Below are 17702 nucleotides of genomic sequence, written 5' to 3'. Positions count from 1 at the left end.
ACTTGTGATTCCCCAATCTTGACTCTATCATGTAGGAAATGCACTGAATGGAGAGGAGACACTTCCACAAAAGTGGGATGGAAACTCAATGGATGATTCACCTTGCTCTAATCTCTGGATTTACTTCTGCTATGCCAACAGCAGAGGCCAGTAGCTCAGTGGGTAGCACCCTTGCCTCTGCGTCAGAAGTTTGTGGGTTCAAGTCCCACTCCAGAGATTTGAGCACAAAAATCTAGGCTGACACTCCAGTGCAGTGCTGAGGGAGTGCTGCACTGTCAGAGGTGCTGTCTTTCAGATGAGATGTTAAATTGAGGCCCTGTCTGCCCTTTCAGGTGCAGGTAAAAGATCTCATGGCACTATTTTGATAGAAGAACAGGGGAGTTAATCTCGGTGTCCTGACCAATATTTATCCCTCAACCAACATCACTAAAAACACAGATTATCTGGTCATTTTCACATTGCTGTTTGTGGGAGCTTGCTGTGCGCAAATTGGCTGCAGCATTTCCCACATTGCAACAGTGGCTACACTTCAAAAAAGTACTTCATTGGCTGTAAAAGGCTTTGGGGCGTCCGGTGGTCATGAAAGGCGCTGTGATAAAAATGATAACTTCCGGGAAGTTATGTCATCACTTCCTGTGAACTATGAACTGTGTACATACCTCACTTCCTGTCATATGTCACTTCCTGTTGGACTGGTATAAATACTGGTCTGTTCAGTATTGTAAGAGGCTTCTACCAGAGGCATGGTAAAGACCTCTCTTGTGTATATAGTGTGTTTATAAGTTACTTAAAGCTTACTTTAAAGTTACTTGATGGTAAGTCTCCTTTTTCTTACATCAATTTAAGTAACTTAATATTTACACTGACAAATACTAGACCTTCAGACAAACTCGGAAGTTAAGGATCCAGGGAACCACCCATCATGGAGAAAATCCTTAGACCTATTCGTCTGGACTTGGACCCGAATACACCAGCAGCTGGCAGGGTATGGAAGCATTGGTATTGTACTTTTGAGAATTTTCTGGATGAATGTAAAGCGGATGCTCCTGCTAAATTGAAGATACTTGTCAATTATGTGACCCCAAAAGTGTTCGAATATGTTGATGAATGGGATAATTACGAAGAGGTGATTCGGGCACTTAAGAAACTGTATGCGAAGACCCCAAATGAGGTCTATGCTAGACATCTACTGGCCACAGCCCGACAAGGGCCAGGGGAATCAATTGACGAATTCCTGCAAGAACTTCGCAGGCTCAGCGTAGATTGTAACTTTCAGGCAGCCTCAGCTGAGCTGTACCGCCAAGAAATGATTCGTGATGCTTTCATCTGCGGGATTGCCTCTCCATTTATACGCCAGCGTCTACTAGAAAGTAAAACACTTGAGCTACAAAAAGCTTTTGACCTAGCTTGTTCACTGGATTTGGCAAAGAGAAATGCAGACCTCTATCAGCTGCCCAGATCTCGATCTGCTGCTGTAGCTGCAACCAGACAATTCAAGCGGTCTCAGGTGAACCCTATCATGGGGGAATCTAATTCTGATAATTCTGATGAAGAAGAGGACGACGACCCCACTTTAGCAGCCTCTTGGCAATCTAGGAAGGAATGCTTCTTTTGTGGAGATGCTTTTCACCCTAGGAAAACCTGCCCTGCTCGCAATGCAATCTGCAGTTATTGCGGGAAAAAAGGACACTTTGCTAAAGTTTGCCTATCAAGGGCCTCTACGAGGGCCAATCCAGCTAAGGCCTACCGAACTGCCCCAATTAGGGCCTATCAAGATGCTCCAGCTAGGACCTATCAAGCTTCCTCTCGAGCTCTCTCCCGAAGAAGCACACCGAGAGTTTTAGCCACTCTCTGTGCAACGACACCAATTACAGCTGCTTGCCCACAGAACCTGTCTCATGCAGCCACAAAAATTTCAATTAAAGGGCATACCTTAGATGCCTTAATTGACTCAGGAAGTACTGATAGTTTCATTAAGGAACAGATTGTTGCGAAATTGAAACTACATGTCTTCCCATCGGACCAGGCAATTGCGATGGCCCAGTCATCACTTAATACCAGAATCTCCGGCTTTTGTGTTGTTGATATGACACTTCATGGTTGTATGTATCCCTCCACCCGACTTTCGGTGCTCAAGGACTTATGTAGTGATCTCCTCTTAGGGCTGGACTTCCAAAAACAGCATAAGAAACTCACCATTGAGTTTGGTGGATCCAAACCCGGACTTACTATTTCTAATATACCGTCTAAATTACCATTTTGTGCATTATCAGCAGCTTCACTTGATGAACCCTCATTATTTGCCAGTATTCCGCCTCAATGCAAACCGATAATAACGAAATCGCGGCGCTTTAATCAGGAAGACCAATCTTTTATTGCGGCTGAAATCTCTCGACTTCTAGCAGAGGATATAATTGAACCATGTTCGTCGCCCTAGCGGGCTCAAGTCGTCATTGTCAAGAACCCTCTAAAACCTCACAAACAGCGACTATGCATCGATTATTCGCAAACCATCAATCAATATACCGACTTGGACGCCTACCCATTGCCACGCATTGATGATATGGTTAATAAACTGGCCGAATACAAAGTGTTCTCAACTTACGATTTAAAAAGTACCTATCATCAGTTACCCTTGAAGGTCTCAGATAAGCAGTATACAGCCTTTGAGGCTAATGGACGGCTGTACCAATTTCGTCGCCTCCCATTCGGGGTTACTAATGGAGTGGCTGTCTTTCAACGGGCAATGGATGGCCTGGTTAAGCAGGAAAACCTAAGGGACACTTTTCCCTATCTTGATAGCATTACCATTGCAGGTCACGATCAACAGGAACACGACTCCAACCTCCAAAAATTTCGGGATGCCCTCCATCGCCGTAATTTGACCCTGAATGAATCCAAATCTGTTGAGTCGCAACCGACCATCAACATCCTTGGCTACTGCGTAGGCAATGGTATCATTAAGCCAGACCCAGAAAGACTTCGCCCGCTCCAAGAGCTCCCGTCACCTAAGAATCCGGCTTCTTTACGTCGGGTTCTCGGTCTGTTTGCATACTACGCTAAATGGATTCCTCATTTTTCGGACAAAATCCAACCCTTGCTGCATGCTAGATCATTTCCACTGGGAACAGCGGCTGTTGCAGCCTTTAACCTTCTCAAAAAACAGTTGGAGAAAGCGGCTCTTCACTCCATTGATGAGAATCTCCCTTTCGTGGTTGAATGTGATGCCTCGGAGGTGGCGATCTCGGCTACTCTGAATCAGGAAGGTCGTCCTGTAGCATTTATGTCCAGGACCTTACAAGGTGCCGAGCTACATTATCCTCCGGTTGAGAAAGAAGCCACAGCCATCATAGAGGCAGTACGGAAGTGGAACCATTTTCTAGCTCGCCAGCACTTTACATTGATCACGGACCAACGATCAGTCGCCTTCATGCTCGATAATTGAAAACGAACCAAAATTAAGAATAATAAAATACAACTTTGGAGGATGGAACTGGCCTCTTTTGGTTATACCATTCTCTATCGGCCTGGCAAGGAGAATGTGGCCCCGGACACCCTCACACGGGCATTCTGCTCCACTATGTCATCCTCCACTCTCATGGATGTCCACAATGGTTTGTGTCATCCTGGCGTTACGCGCATGCTACATTTCGTACGATCACGGAATCTCCCTTTTTCCACTGGAGATGTAAAGAAAATATGCTCAGAATGCCGGCTTTGTGCGGAATTAAAACCTCAGTTCTTCCGCCCCTCAGATGGTATACTCATACATGCAACCCAACCGATGCAACGACTTAGCATCGATTTTAAGGGCCCAGTGCCCTCTTCAACTCGGAACACATATTTGCTCACCATGATCGACGAATATTCACGTTTTCCGTTTGCCTTCCCCTGCTCCAATATGCTGGCGTCCACAGTAATCTGCTGCCTTGAGCAGGTATTTTCTCTCTGTGGCATGCCGGCTTATATTCACTCAGATCGGGGTCCATCCTTTATGTCAAGGGAACTCAAGGACTACCTCTCAGAACGGGGAATTGCTACAAGCAAAACAACACCATACCATCCCATCGGAAATGGGCAGGTAGAGAGGTATAACGGTATCATCTGGAATTCCGTACGTCTCGCTTTAAGATCTCGGGGCCTACCAGACCAGCAATGGGAAACAGTGCTTCCGGATGCATTGCACTCTATACGGTCCCTGCTTTCTACAGCCACAAATACTACACCTCATGAGCGGTTCTTTGGATTCCAGCGTCGCTCATCTCATGGGACATCACTCCCGTCATGGCTAACTACTCCTGGACCTGTATTACTCCGAAGATACGTTCGGACGTCTAAAAATGACCCTCTTGTAGACGAGGTCGAACTAACCGATGCCAACCCCACCTATGCAAACATACGATATTCCGATGGCCGAGAATCTACCGTATCATTACGGGATCTGGCTCCCTGCCCACCAGGACCTAGTGGGACATCGGGTGATGGCATTTCACCAGGAAACTCTTGGGACCTATCGGGTACCCCTCTCCAGGATCCTGATCGGACACCAACTAGCTTGGTGCCGGTAGAACCCCGTGCTCAAGGTTGCGACCCTCCCAGTACCGCGCATGAAAGTACTGATCCGCCACAGACCAGCTCTGCACCTCCCTCTGAACAGAGGCAGTCCGACTTTGAACCTATTGGGGCTCGTACTCGAAGCCATGATCTCCCCGACCCTTCACAGGGCAATCCAGGCCACACAGACTCTGACCAATGGCCAACCGCATGTAAGCGGACCAGCGACCCTCTACGACGGGAATCCAAACGGGTGCGACTCTTCCTTGTTCGCCGGCTGCGGACCAAAAGGTAGACCACAGCCTCCTAATCCTGCAGGAGGGAAGAATGTGATAAAAATGATAACTTCCGGGAAGTTATGTCATCACTTCCTGTGAACTATGAACTGTGTACATACCTCACTTCCTGTCATATGTCACTTCCTGTTGGACTGGTATAAATACTGGTCTGTTCAGTATTGTAAGAGGCTTCTACCAGAGGCATGGTAAAGACCTCTCTTGTGTATATAGTGTGTTTATAAGTTACTTAAAGCTTACTTTAAAGTTACTTGATGGTAAGTCTCCTTTTTCTTACATCAGGCGCTATATAAATACAGGTCTTTCTTTTTTCTGGGTTGGGCTTGTTTGCCTGGTCTCTCAGTCAGGTGTTGAAAACTCAAAGGAAGAGAATAAGCTTAATAGGATGAGGCTAAAAAAAATCTAAACAAACAAAAATGTACCTTTCTAGCAGATTAAACCTGCAAGCCTAAACACGAACTAGAAAATCTATTTTTTTATCTCGTATGCTTATCAGAGCAACTGTGACCCCTTAGCCCATTGTACTAATTGTGATTATCAAATTGGAATAGCCATTAGTTCATATTTAATGCTGTGGGTTACTACACTGTGAAGGCAAATTCATTTGAAGGGCACTGCGATGTCAAGACAACTCATCCTCGATTTTAAAATTCTCATTCTTGTTTTCAAATCCCTCCATGGCCTCGCCCCTCCTTATCTCTGTAACCTCCTATGTTGGCCTTCGTAGCGAGAGGGTTTGAGTACAGGAACAAGGATGTCTTGCTGCAGTTGTACAGGGTCTTGGTGAGACCACACCTTGAGTATTGTGTGCAGTTTTGGTCGCCTTATCTGAGGAAGGATGTTCTTGCCATGGAGGGAGTGCAGCGAAGATTCACCAGACTGATGATGGCAGGAATGACGTATGAGGAGAGATTGGGTCGATTGGGCTGGAGTTTAGAAGAATGAGAGGGGATCTCATTGAAACTCATAAAGTTCTAACAGGACTAGACAGGCTAGATGCAGGAAGGATATTTCTGATGGCGGGGGAGTCCAGAACCAGGGGTCACAGCCTAAGGATAAGGGGTAAGCAATTTAGGACAGAGATGAGGAGGAATTTCTTCACCCAGAGAGTGGTGAACCTGTGGAATTCTCCACCACAGAAGGCAGTTGAGGCCAATTCATTAAATATATTCAAGAAGGAGTTAGATATATTTCTTAAGGCTAAAGGGATCAAGGGATATGGGGAGAAAGCAGGAACAGGGTACTGAGTTTGGATGCTCAGCCATGATCTCATTGAATGGCGGAGCAGGCTCGAGGGGCCGAATGGCCGACTCCTGCTCCTATCTTCTATGTTTCTATGTTTCCTCCAACCCCGCAACCCGCTGAGATCTCTGCGCTCTTCTAATTCTGGCCTCTTGAGCATCCCCCGATTTCCATCGCTCCACCATTGGTGGCCGTGCCTTTAGCTGCCTGGGCCCTAAGCTCTGGAATTCCCTCCCTAAACCTCTCCGCCTCTCTCTCCTAGTTTAAAATGCTCCTTAAAACCTACCTCTTTGACCAAGCTTTTGGTCATCTGCCCAAATATGTGGCTTGGTGTCAAATTTTGCTTTCCTGTGAAGCGCCGTGGGACGTTTTACTATGTTAAAGGCGCTATATAAATACAAGTTGTTGTTGTTGTTGCCCTACATTGTATGTATACATGTTTAGTGTAGGATGGGCTGTCTCATACAGTTCAGTGCGTATATTACATACACACACACACACACACACTTGTATATGTATACACACAAAAACATGCAGTCCTTGTTCCCCAATTCTGTCTCCTTTTCTAAACCCCCCCTTTAAAGAGAAACGATTGAACCGCCGTGATTATTTTCAAACCCGTTAATTGTTAATTACTTTATTTCGTAAGTATCAATCTTAGTGTTGGATTGATCTACAAAGTAGATACTGACTTTCATCACACTCGATCTGTTTCAGACATTCCGTCTGAGAATTACTGTGCTCCAGGTACTCGCCTTCCCCACAAGGTTTGCAGTCGACGGGTCTGTCCGTGGTGCAGGGAGCGGAGAGGTAGAAGCCTAAAACAAAATACGCAGTGTCAACATCAGCACAATTCTTCTGACGCTGGCATACTTCACTGGTAGCGATGTACTGCGTGCAGTTCTGGTCACCGCATTACAGGAAGGATGTGATTGTACTAGAGAGAGTACAGAGGAGATTTACGAGGATGTTGCCAGGACTGGAGAATTGTAGCTATGAGGAAAGATTGGATCAGCTGGGGTTGTTTTCTTTGGAACAGAGGAGGCTGAGGGGAGACTTAATTGAGGTGTATAAAATTATGAGGGGCCTGGATAGAGTGGATAGGAAGGACCTATTTCCCTTAGCAGAGAGGTCAATGACCAGGGGGCATGGATTTAAAGTAATTGGGAGAAGGATTAGAGGGGAGTTGAGGAGAACTTTTTTCCCCTAGAGGGTGGTGGGGGTCTGGAACTCACTGCCTGAAAGGGTGGTCGAGGCAGAAACCCTCATCGCATTTAAAAAGTACTTTGATATGCACTTGAAGTGCCGGAACCTACAGGGCTACGGACCAAGAGCTGGAAAGTGGGATTAGGCTGGAGAGCTCTTTTTCGGCCGGCACGGACACGGTGGGCTGAATGGCCTCCTTCTGTGCTGTAAATTTCTGTGATTCTATGAAAAGGGGAAGATAAATAGGGACAGTTATAAAATACGCATAGAAATGTGTGCAATGTGTATTAGCACACATAGTTAAAATGTGCCCAATGATTGGGGAATTTTATTTTTGGGTTGAAAGGTAAAAAGCAACACACTTTCAGTCAATACCAGATACCCACAAACAGGTCGTACAACCACAAATATCAATGACGACTTTAACTCATCAAACCTGATTATTTCCCTCAGTAGGTGTGGGCACTCACCCAAACAAAACTCAAATCTCACTTTATGTGGAACACACATGACTTTAATGACGTCTGCGCACTGTTAGGCTCCCGTTGCGACCATTAATGCAATGCGTGTACAAAATAAAATGACATCACCATCAGTTAGAACCTATGTCCCAGTTGTTCATTTAAAAATTTGGGTTTCAATCACTAAAATTTCCACTGCACTCAGCTGCTGGACGCCTTTGCTGATGTAGCTGGAGCACATTCAGTCGACCCAGCCTACATTCCCTAGAGTTTAGTAGAACGAGAGGCGGTCTCATTGAAACATATAAGCTTCTGAAGGTGGGGCTTGACAGGGTAGATTCTGGGAGGATGTTTCCCCTGGCTGGAGAGCCTCGAACCAGGGGGCAGAGTCTCAGGATAAGGGCTCGGCCATTTAGGACTGAGATGAGGAGAAATTTCTTCACTTGGAGGATGGTGAATCTTTGAAATTCTGTACCCCAGAGGGCTGTGGATGCTCAGTCGTTGAGTATATTCAAGACAGAGATCGATAGATTTTTTGGACTCTAGGGGAATCAAGGGATATGGGGATCGAGCAGGAAAGTGGAGTTGAAGTCGAAGATCAGCCATGATCTTATTGAATGGTGGAGCAGGCTCAAAGTTCCATATAACCTCCTCCTGCTCCTATTTCTTACGTTCTTATGCATTGCCATCAATTCTTTTGATATCTTTAAAATTTGGAACAGTATAAGAAGAAATTCAGCAGCATGGACAGAGAGTTGGTTGGTGGACAGGGTACAAGAGGCAAGGGCAACTGGCTGTTGCTCAGACTGGATAAGGGTTAGAAGTAGTGACGCAACCCAAGGGTTACTTCTGGGTCCTCTTTTGTTCTCAGTATATACAGATGATTTAGACTTGGGCAGGCAGTGCACGATCTCGAAATTTATTGATGACACAAAAGTAAAGGGTTTGGCAGATGGGGAAGTTGATCAGCCTGGCGGGGGTCGCACTTTGGACGAGGTAGTACATTTTTTAGGAAGAAAAACATTATTCTAATTTCGAGATTGTGCAAAATGCTGAATGGTGTGGATGAACCCAGGGGTTGACTTCAAGACCTAATTCTCTGAAAGTGCAAGTGCAGGGGTCACGGTGCAGTCCACTGCCCTGGAATTCTCTACGCCAGCGGGCTGTGGATGCTGAATCATTGAGTATATTCAAGGCTGAGATCGATAGATTTTTGGGCTCTAGGGGATTCAAGGGATATGGAGATGGGGCGGGAAAGTGGAGTTGAGGTCAATGATCAGCCATGATCTCATTGAATGGCGGAGCAGGCTCGAGGGGCCGAATGGCTGACTCCTGCTCCTAATTCTTATGTTCTTATGTTCTCATATGTGGAGACATGAGAAATGTGGAAACAACGGCCGAGATTTTCCTGGGGACTTGCGCTGTTAAATCAACATCGTCGGGACCCTAGAATCCTAGAATGGTTACAGCACAGAAGGAGGCCATTCGGTCCGTCGAGCCCGTGCCGGCTCTCTGCAAGAGCCCTTCAGCTAGTCTCACTCACCTGCCCTTTCCCCGTAGCCCTGCAAATTTTTTCTCCTCAGGTACTTATCCAACTCCCTTTTTAAAGCCACTTTCACGCCTATTTTTGAACGGCGTGAAAGGAAGAGGCAATTATGGAGTAAGTGACACACCATCAGTTATGGCGTTCCATATTTTCCTGGGACGTTTGCGCCGATCCAACATTACCACTCGCCAAAAAGCAGTTGGAAGGTAATTTCCCAGAGCTCAGCTGTCATGAGATGAGAGCCATCTAAGTCCAACCTCTTGTTCGAACCTTAGCCCCCCACCCCCCTCCCCCCCAAGAAGGTGCAGGAGCAGCAAGCCATTAGGAAGGCAAATGGTATGTTGGCCTTCATTGCAAGAGGATTTGAGTACAGGAGCAAGGATGTCTTACTACAGATATACAGGGCCTTGGTGAGGCCACACCTGGAGTGTAAGTGCAGTTTTGGTCTTACCTAAGAAAGGATATACTTGCCATAGAGGGAGTGCAGCGAAGGTTCACCAGACTGATTCCTGGGATGGCAGGACTGTCGTATGAGAGATTGGGCCGACTAGGCCTGTATTCAATAGAGTTCAGAAGAATGAGAGGGGGAGCTCATTGAAATGTATAAAATTCTGACAGGGCTAGACAGACTGGATGCAGGGAGGATGTTTCCCCTGGCTGGGGGGGCTAGAACAAGGGGTCACAGTCTCAGGATATGGGGTAGGACAATTAGGACTTAGATGAGGAGAAATTTCTTCACTCACAGGGTGGTGAACCTGTGGGATTCTCTACCACAGAAGGAGATAGATAGATTTCTAGACACAAAAGGCATCAAGGGGTATGGGGAGAGAGCGGGAATATGGTATTGAGATAGAGGATCAGCCATGATCATATTGAATGGTGGAGCAGGCTCGAAGGGCCAAATGGCCTACTCCTCCTCCTATGTTTCTAAGAACCTCTTTGGTTTTCCTTGCCCTGTTTCAACGACGGCAAAATACTAATGCAGGTTAAGAATGTGATATATAATACACGTGTTCAAACAGCTCTCCTACACGGTTCAGAAGTGCTAGGCATTCAATGGAAAGGCTTCCTCCGGCCAACGTGTGAGATCTAGGACCAAGCTGTGAAGTATATTTGCGGTGGAAAGGGAAAACGACTGCAGGGAGGGAGGGCTCCAGCCTACAATGATCTGTCACTGCCTGCCCTGGAAGGGGAGTCTTTCTCAAGGTGGGCATATCTCTTTGCCAAAGCCCCTTGCATGAGGACCTGGATTATGCAGTTGATGATGAGTAAGCTTCTTGCATGGCAATTGACTTGGACATCTAGAACATCAAGATGGCTGGCACAACCGCTGCTCTTTGGATAGGTCCTTCCCACACAATGAAAGTGGTTGCCTGTTATATAGAGGATGAGGAAACTCTTGTGACTTGGCATGATAGCTGCTGGAAGGTGTTACCTAGAGGACAGGTATGAGAACGTGAGCTCATATATCCAGGGCTCAATGATTACCGGGTTTAAGTTGCAGAGAGACAAGCAGCTGTTGCTGAAGCTCCAGCCCTCCAAGTGGTGGAACCTCCCTTTGAAGAGGTGCAGTGTGTGTGTCAAAGCTGTGGATAGGAGGATGGCATCATGTCTTATGGTGAGTTATCCTGCTTAACATGCCACTTGTGAGGAGCTCCTGATACCTAGTAAGGGATCTGAAGACCAATTAGTGACTATCCTCCTTTTCAAGGGAGGAGGGGGCTAAGTGGTGTCCTTTGAAGTTCAGGTGGCTCTAAGATGACCTGCCTAGTGATGATAGCTTCAGAAACCGGTCAACTCTCGGTGGCAGGTTCAGTACCAGAGCAATGTTAATGACTAACCAGCCAGCCTGGTTGACTAGTGGAACCTGGAGGGGTTGGTCTGTCCCATGGGGGCCAGGATTTTTCCCACTTGGCTCTGTATCTGAGTCCCTGTCTATTGTCAGTATCAGCTGTGGCTCAGTGCGTAGCACTCTGAATCACAAGGTTGTAGGTTCAGGTCCCACTCCAGCAACTTGAGCACAAAAATCTAGGCTGACACTCCCAGTGCAGTGCTGAGGGAGCGCTGCACTGTCAGAGCTGCTGTCTTTTGGATGAGATGTTAAACCGAGGCCCCGTCTGCTCTCTCGGGTGGATGTAAAAGATCCCGCAGCACAATTTTGAAGAAGAGCAGGAGAGTTCTCCCCGGTGTCCTGGGGCCAATATTTATCCCTCAATCAACATCACTGAAACCGATTATCTGGTCATTATCACATTGCTGTTTGTGGGAGTTTGCTGTGTGCAAATTAGCTACCGCGTTTCCTACATTACAACAGTGACTACACTTCACAAAGTACTTCATTGGCTGTAAAGCGCTTTGGGATGTCAGGTGGTCGCTTAAGGCGCTATAGAAATGTAAGTCTCTCTCTCTCTCTCTATTTTCCAGCCCTTCCACTACACTGCTGCTGGAGTTATGGTGGGAATGTGCTGGAGGGGCCGAGGAATGTTTCCACTAGGAATTCTTATCGAAATTGCCTTTGCACTGCGAAGACAAGACAGAAACGTTGTGCAAATGTCCAAACCATGACAAATATCTACAGGAGGAAATCTACACATTTTACAGACAACAGGTATAAAGAGGTTCACCTGCTTGACATTCATTGCAGCAATTCTTTTCTTTGTCATAATGGTGAACACAGCTCGAATTCAAGTGCAGTGGATTTATCTGCAAAATGTAAAAACATGTTAGAAAAATGAATTTATTTTGTGCATGAAAGTACTATCAGTGGGTACTGTCAGCTGTGGCTCAGTGGGCAGCACCCTCGCCTCTGAGTCAGAAGGTTGTGGGTTCAAGTCTCACTCCAGAGACTTGAGCACAAAATCTAGGCTGACACTCCAGTGCAGTGCTGAGGGAGTGCTGCACTGTCGGAGGTGCCGTCTTTTGGATGAGATGTTAAACCGAGGCCCCGTCTGCTCGCTCAGGTGGACGTAAAAGCTCCCACAACACTATTTCAAAGAAGAGCAGGGGGAGTTATCCCCGGTGTCCTGTGGTCAATATTTATCCCTCAATCAACATCACTGAAACAGATTATCTGGTCATTATCATGTAAAGCGCTTTGGGATGTCCGGTGGTCGTGAAATCGTACAAATGCTTAGAAGTGTGAAGTTCTTCCATTCCATTAAATGGTCTCTTCTAGTTCACGTTTGTTTTTTTATAATGTTTTTCACCTTATTGCCATCGAAAGGTGACAAAGTACAATGTTAGCAAAGCCACCACATGAACAGCTGGTGCTTAAAGTAACAAAAAACACACAAAGCAATGAAATCACTAACTAAACAGAAACAATCTGATACAAATATTCACTCCTTTTTACACGTACCTATCACCTCTTTGATGTTACTAATTAATGTCCTAATTCGCACCAAGTCCCGTTCACCCATCCCCCCTGTGCTCACTGACCTACACTGGCTCCCGGTTAAGCAACTCCTCGATTTTAAAATTCTCATCCGTGTTTTCAAATCCTTCCGTGGCCTCGCCCCCTTCCTATCTCTGTAATCTCCTCCAGCCCCACAACCCCCGAGATCTCTGCGCTCCTCTAATTCTGCCCTCTTGAGCATCCCCGATTTTAATCGCTCCACCATTGCCGGCCGTGCCTTCAGCTGCCTCGGCCCTAACCACTAAGCTCTGGCATTCCCTCCCTAAACCTCTCTGCCTCGCTACCTCTCCTTCCTCCTTTAAGACGCTCCTTAAACCTACCTCTTTGACCAAGCTTTTGGGCATCTGTCCTAATTTCTCCATATGTGCCTCGGTATCAAATTTGCTTCATAACTCTCCTGTGAAGCACCTTGGGACATTTTATTATGTTAAATACAAGTTGTTGTTGTAATAGAGCCACCTGGTGGTCTACTGATATATATAATAATAAAGCCATATGCAGTACAGTTCTTATTGTAATAATAAAGCCATGTGCAGTACAGTTCTTACCGGAAGCCATGTTGTGCTGTTGTGTATATATATGCTGTGTCTCAAGATATCACAGAACTGGCGATGAGGATGCGATTGTGGATTCCCTATCTGATATTTTTGTTGGAGGATAATCCTGCCAACCGCTGGAGGGACTGTTAGAGGTTCTTCATTTTGCAGAAAAACTTAAAAATCCCGGGCTGTAAATTTCAAGCACACGTGGCTGAACTGTTGATGTTCCCAGAGTCCAGATGGCTGCGCCTATGGGAATAATAGGGCGCTTGGGTGAGTTCCATCGTGACCGAGAGACTTTCAGAGTGTATGTGGAGCGGCTAGAAATGTTTTTCACCGCGAATAGTATCGTCGAAGTCCCCGATGATGTAAACCGTAACCGGGCGGTTTTAGAAATGAAACGGATTTTTTTGTGACTGAAGCCGGCCCCGAGGTGGATGAAACCCTGAAAAATGTGCTTGTTTCCACCAAGCCGAAGGACACACCACTGAAGGAGATCCTAACCAAGTTAGAACGGCACTACAGTCCGGAGCCCCTGGAAATTGCTGAAAGTTATTGTTTTGGAACACGTGATCAATTAAATGACGAGGGTATCAGTGAGTACATTGTAGCTTTAAAAAAAACATCCATTCACTGTCATTTCAGAAACTTTCAGGACCGAGCTTTGAGTGACCGCTTTGTGGGTTGAAAAATGAACGTATCAGAAGTAAATTGTTGACAACCCCTAACTTGACTTTTGACTTAGCTTGTCAGACAGCCGTCGATGGATATGGCCGACCGATGCTCCCGAGAGTTCCGTGCCATTTCCAGTCGCCAGACAACCGCGGTGAATCGGCCGCAGGCTAAAAGCAAAAGGCAGTTGGGCCCCAAGGCCTCAGCAACTGGCCAAGGTAACAGTGCATTGAAGTCGTGCTATCGGTGCCTGGGACAACACATCGCTCAAAGCTGTCCATATGTGAAGGCAGAGTGTTTCTACTGCAAGAAAACTGGCATCTTCCGAAGGTGTGCTGACAGAAGAGTAAACCGACTGGCAATGCTAGAAGTAGAAATCACCGGACACTACATACCGTTGAAGAGAAGCAGCAGGACGAGGAGTTTCTGGAGATCCACGTCATCAGGAGCACGATGGTATCTAACAGCGATTCGCGAGGTATCGTTATCCAAGTAGATGTCGCAGGAACCAGGATACCCGTGGAAATCGACACTGGTGCATCCGTGAGCGTAGGACCGGAATCACTATATCGCGATAAGTTTTGAGACACAGTATATATATACACAACAGCACAACATGGCTTCCGGTAAGAACTGTACTGCATATGGCTTTATTATTATATACATCAGTAGTCCACCAAGTGGCGCTATTAGTTATATACGAAACAGAATGTGTGGCCAGAGGTCATGTTACACACAGGGCTGGATTTTGTGAATGGAGGCGAGTTGGAGGCGGGACTGATGCTTGTGTGTCAATGTCCCGCCTCCATCCTCGCCTGACCATTCAGAGGGATTTTCCTCTGATTGAGTTTGTTAAGCCTGCCCTGCGGGCTCAGCAGGCCAATTAAGGAAGAAGTCACTGACAGATCATGTCAACGTCAGACCAGCTATCTGTCAAGACTTCTTGAAAGAAGAAATGACAGCGTCTGACAGCTCTGTGAAGCTGTCAAACACTGACATTCTCTTTAATTTGATGAGTCTTTGAGGTGAGGACTCATCAAACATTGCAAATTTGTAAATTTCAGATGTCTGATGGAACGGAGGGTCTATCAGCCATTACCTGAAATTGACAAGGAGATGTCCGCTCTCCCCATCCAGCGCGGCTAAAGGCTAGGGAAGGAAAACAAGGTAAGTGAACACTTTTTTAAACTTATCACTCACCTTGCATACTTACCACTCCACACTTGCACCCATCACTCACCTCTACACCTTACTTCCAGGTGCCTCCGACCGCCACAGACCTCCTCCACGTCTCCTCCAACCCGGCGGGGTTCTCCGAGGTCGGGAAGCCTTCACTTGAGAAGGTAAAATGGCACTAATCCCTTTTTCTGCCCGTTAACTACCTGTTAACAGGCAGTTAAAAGGATTAAATGCCTTTCCCGCCTCCAGGAGACGGGACCCGAAGCTGCACATCCTCCCGCCTCCTGGCAAAAGGGCACGGAGGCGGGATGGGGGTGGGTTTGCCACCCGCCCCCAAGTTCTCCGATTTTACGTGCTGTCCCGCCTCCATGCCCGCCTCCTCGGTGCATGGAAAATCCAGCCCACAGTGTTTGCCCACAGACTACTTTTCACAAAGGCTGTAGTTTCTTTCTTCTTTATACATAGCCACTTTGCCACGTGTCCCAGTTTGAAGGCCTAATCATACAGTTTTGAGTCCAGTCAGTGTAGACGTCTTTCAGGCATCCTTGGGGTGCAGGAGGTTGGCCTCCCTGAAATTGGGCCTCATTGTTCCCATTTTACACCCATAAGATGGGGGCAGCCAGGTCCAATTTCCACCCCGATATGGGATTTTAAATGTTTTTAAATCACTGGTTCAAAACCCAGAACTTCTATTTGTCGCATGATCCGTGATGCTGGGGTTGAGTGCAGGTAAAGGTAATTGGTCTACATGGTGGCCTCTCAATCACCTAAACAGAACTCTATTTACTTTCTGCAAAGAAGGTGGCAATGAGCGAAAAAAAAAACTTAAGCTGCACCATCAAAAAAGAATCCTGGTCTCTGATGGGAGATGAATGGGTCCAGATGGTATTGGTTTCATATTTTACTACATAAGTGGTATAACATTTGAAAGGGACAAGTCAACTCCCCATCGGTTTTGTTACTGTACACCTGTAGTATCTACTTTGGCATAATTGGTGCCTTGAGTCCTTCGCTTGTATCTGTGTGCTTTGGAAAGTTTTTGGGGTGGGATCATGGCTGATCTTCTACCTCAACTCCACCTTCCTGCCCGATCCCCATATCCCCTGATTCCTTTAGTATCCAAAAATCTATAGATCCCAGTCCTGGACATACTCAACGACTGAGCATCCACAGCCCTCTGGGGTTGAGTATTCCAAAGATTCTCAACCCTCTGAGCGAAGAATTTCCTCCGCATCTCAGTCCTAAACGGCCGGGAGCAAGCGGGAGAGTCAGATTAGACAAGGTGGCTCAGTGGGGAAAAACACGAATGCAGACTTGATGGGCCATCTCTGTGCTGTGGTACTCTATGATTCTGTAACTCCTTTACTGTAATATTGGTGGGGTGGGGAGGAAAAATGCATTGAATAATACCGGGAGATCACATTACATAGGATTACATAAGATAGAAACAGGCCATTCGGCCCAACCAGTCCATGCCGGTGTTTATGCTCCGCTCGAGCCTCCTCACGTCTTTCCTCATCTAAATCTATCAGCGTAACCCTCTATTCCCTTCTCCCTCATATGCTTGTCCACCCACTCCTTAAATCCATCTATACTATTCGCTTCAACCACTCCCTGTGGTAGCGAGTTCCACATTCTCACCACTCTCTGGGTAAAGAAGTTTGTTCTGAATTCCCTGTTGGATTTCTTGGTGACTATCCTATGTTGATGGCCTCTCGTTTTTGCTCTTCCCCACAAGCGGAAACACTCTCTCTGTGTGTCTACTCTACCAAAACCTTTATAGACCTCTGTTAAGTCACCCCTCAGCCTTCTCTTCTCAAGAGAAAAGAGACCCAGCCTGCTACATATGTAAGAGCCATTCTAGCTCAATAACTTATATCTACAAATGTTCCTTTGCTATTCTGGGGGTCGGGAACTCCTCCGAGCCTGATCTGCACAAGGAAAAGCATACACCTTTCAGGGCAACGTGCTTTCACCTTTCAGTTGTCAGGGACCCACCCCAACCGAAAATTCAGAACAGAGAGCCCTGGTAAGTCTGTAAAGAAAACCCACTCTGCAAGCAATGATGGTCATGCAGAAGCAGTGCCACCTGGCATCATGGAAACTTATCCACTTTACTTCCAGTTGGATAAAATGTCAGCATTCTGGGATCAATGGAGCCGGACCCTTGGCCACTGATTCAATATGGAGGCTGTGAAATATCTAAGGCGAGTAACTACTTCACAGTGACATTGATTTTCTGCTCATAAAAAAACATAAGAACACAAGAATGAGGAGCAGGAGTCGGCCGCACGGCCCCTCGAGCCCGCTCCGCCATTCAATAAGATCATGGCTGATCTTCGACCTCAACTCCACTTTCTCGCCCGATCTCCATATCCCTTGATTCCCCTAGAGTCCAAAAATCTATCGATCTCAGCCTTGAATATACTCAAAGACTCAGCATCCACAGTCCTCTGGGGCAGAGAATTCCAAAGATTCACAACCCTCTGAGTGAAGAAATTCCTCCTCATCTCAGTCCTAAATGGCCGACCCCTTATCCTGAGACTGTGCCCCCTAGTTCTAGACTCTCCAGCCAGGGGGAAACAACCTCTC

General features: G+C 46.6%; 1 protein-coding gene across 1 annotated transcript in view; it reads right to left on the bottom strand.

Moving 5' to 3' along the window:
- Positions 1 to 17702, bottom strand: part of LOC147117883 (uncharacterized) — a 71844-nt gene that overhangs the window by 36213 nt on the left and 17929 nt on the right. Inside the window, exons 2-3 of the mRNA XM_085989274.1 lie at positions 11930 to 12008; positions 6785 to 6910 (exon numbers count right to left, since the gene is read on the bottom strand). Coding sequence (XP_085845400.1) covers positions 6785 to 6910; positions 11930 to 12008 — 205 coding nt within the window. The remainder of the gene's footprint in view (positions 1 to 6784; positions 6911 to 11929; positions 12009 to 17702) is intronic.

Source organism: Somniosus microcephalus, chromosome 5 (genome assembly GCF_052327205.1).
Source record: "Somniosus microcephalus isolate GS21.2 chromosome 5, FLI_Smic_1.0, whole genome shotgun sequence".
Classification (NCBI taxonomy): domain Eukaryota; kingdom Metazoa; phylum Chordata; class Chondrichthyes; order Squaliformes; family Somniosidae; genus Somniosus; species Somniosus microcephalus.
This window is presented reverse-complemented; position numbering and strand designations above follow the sequence as displayed.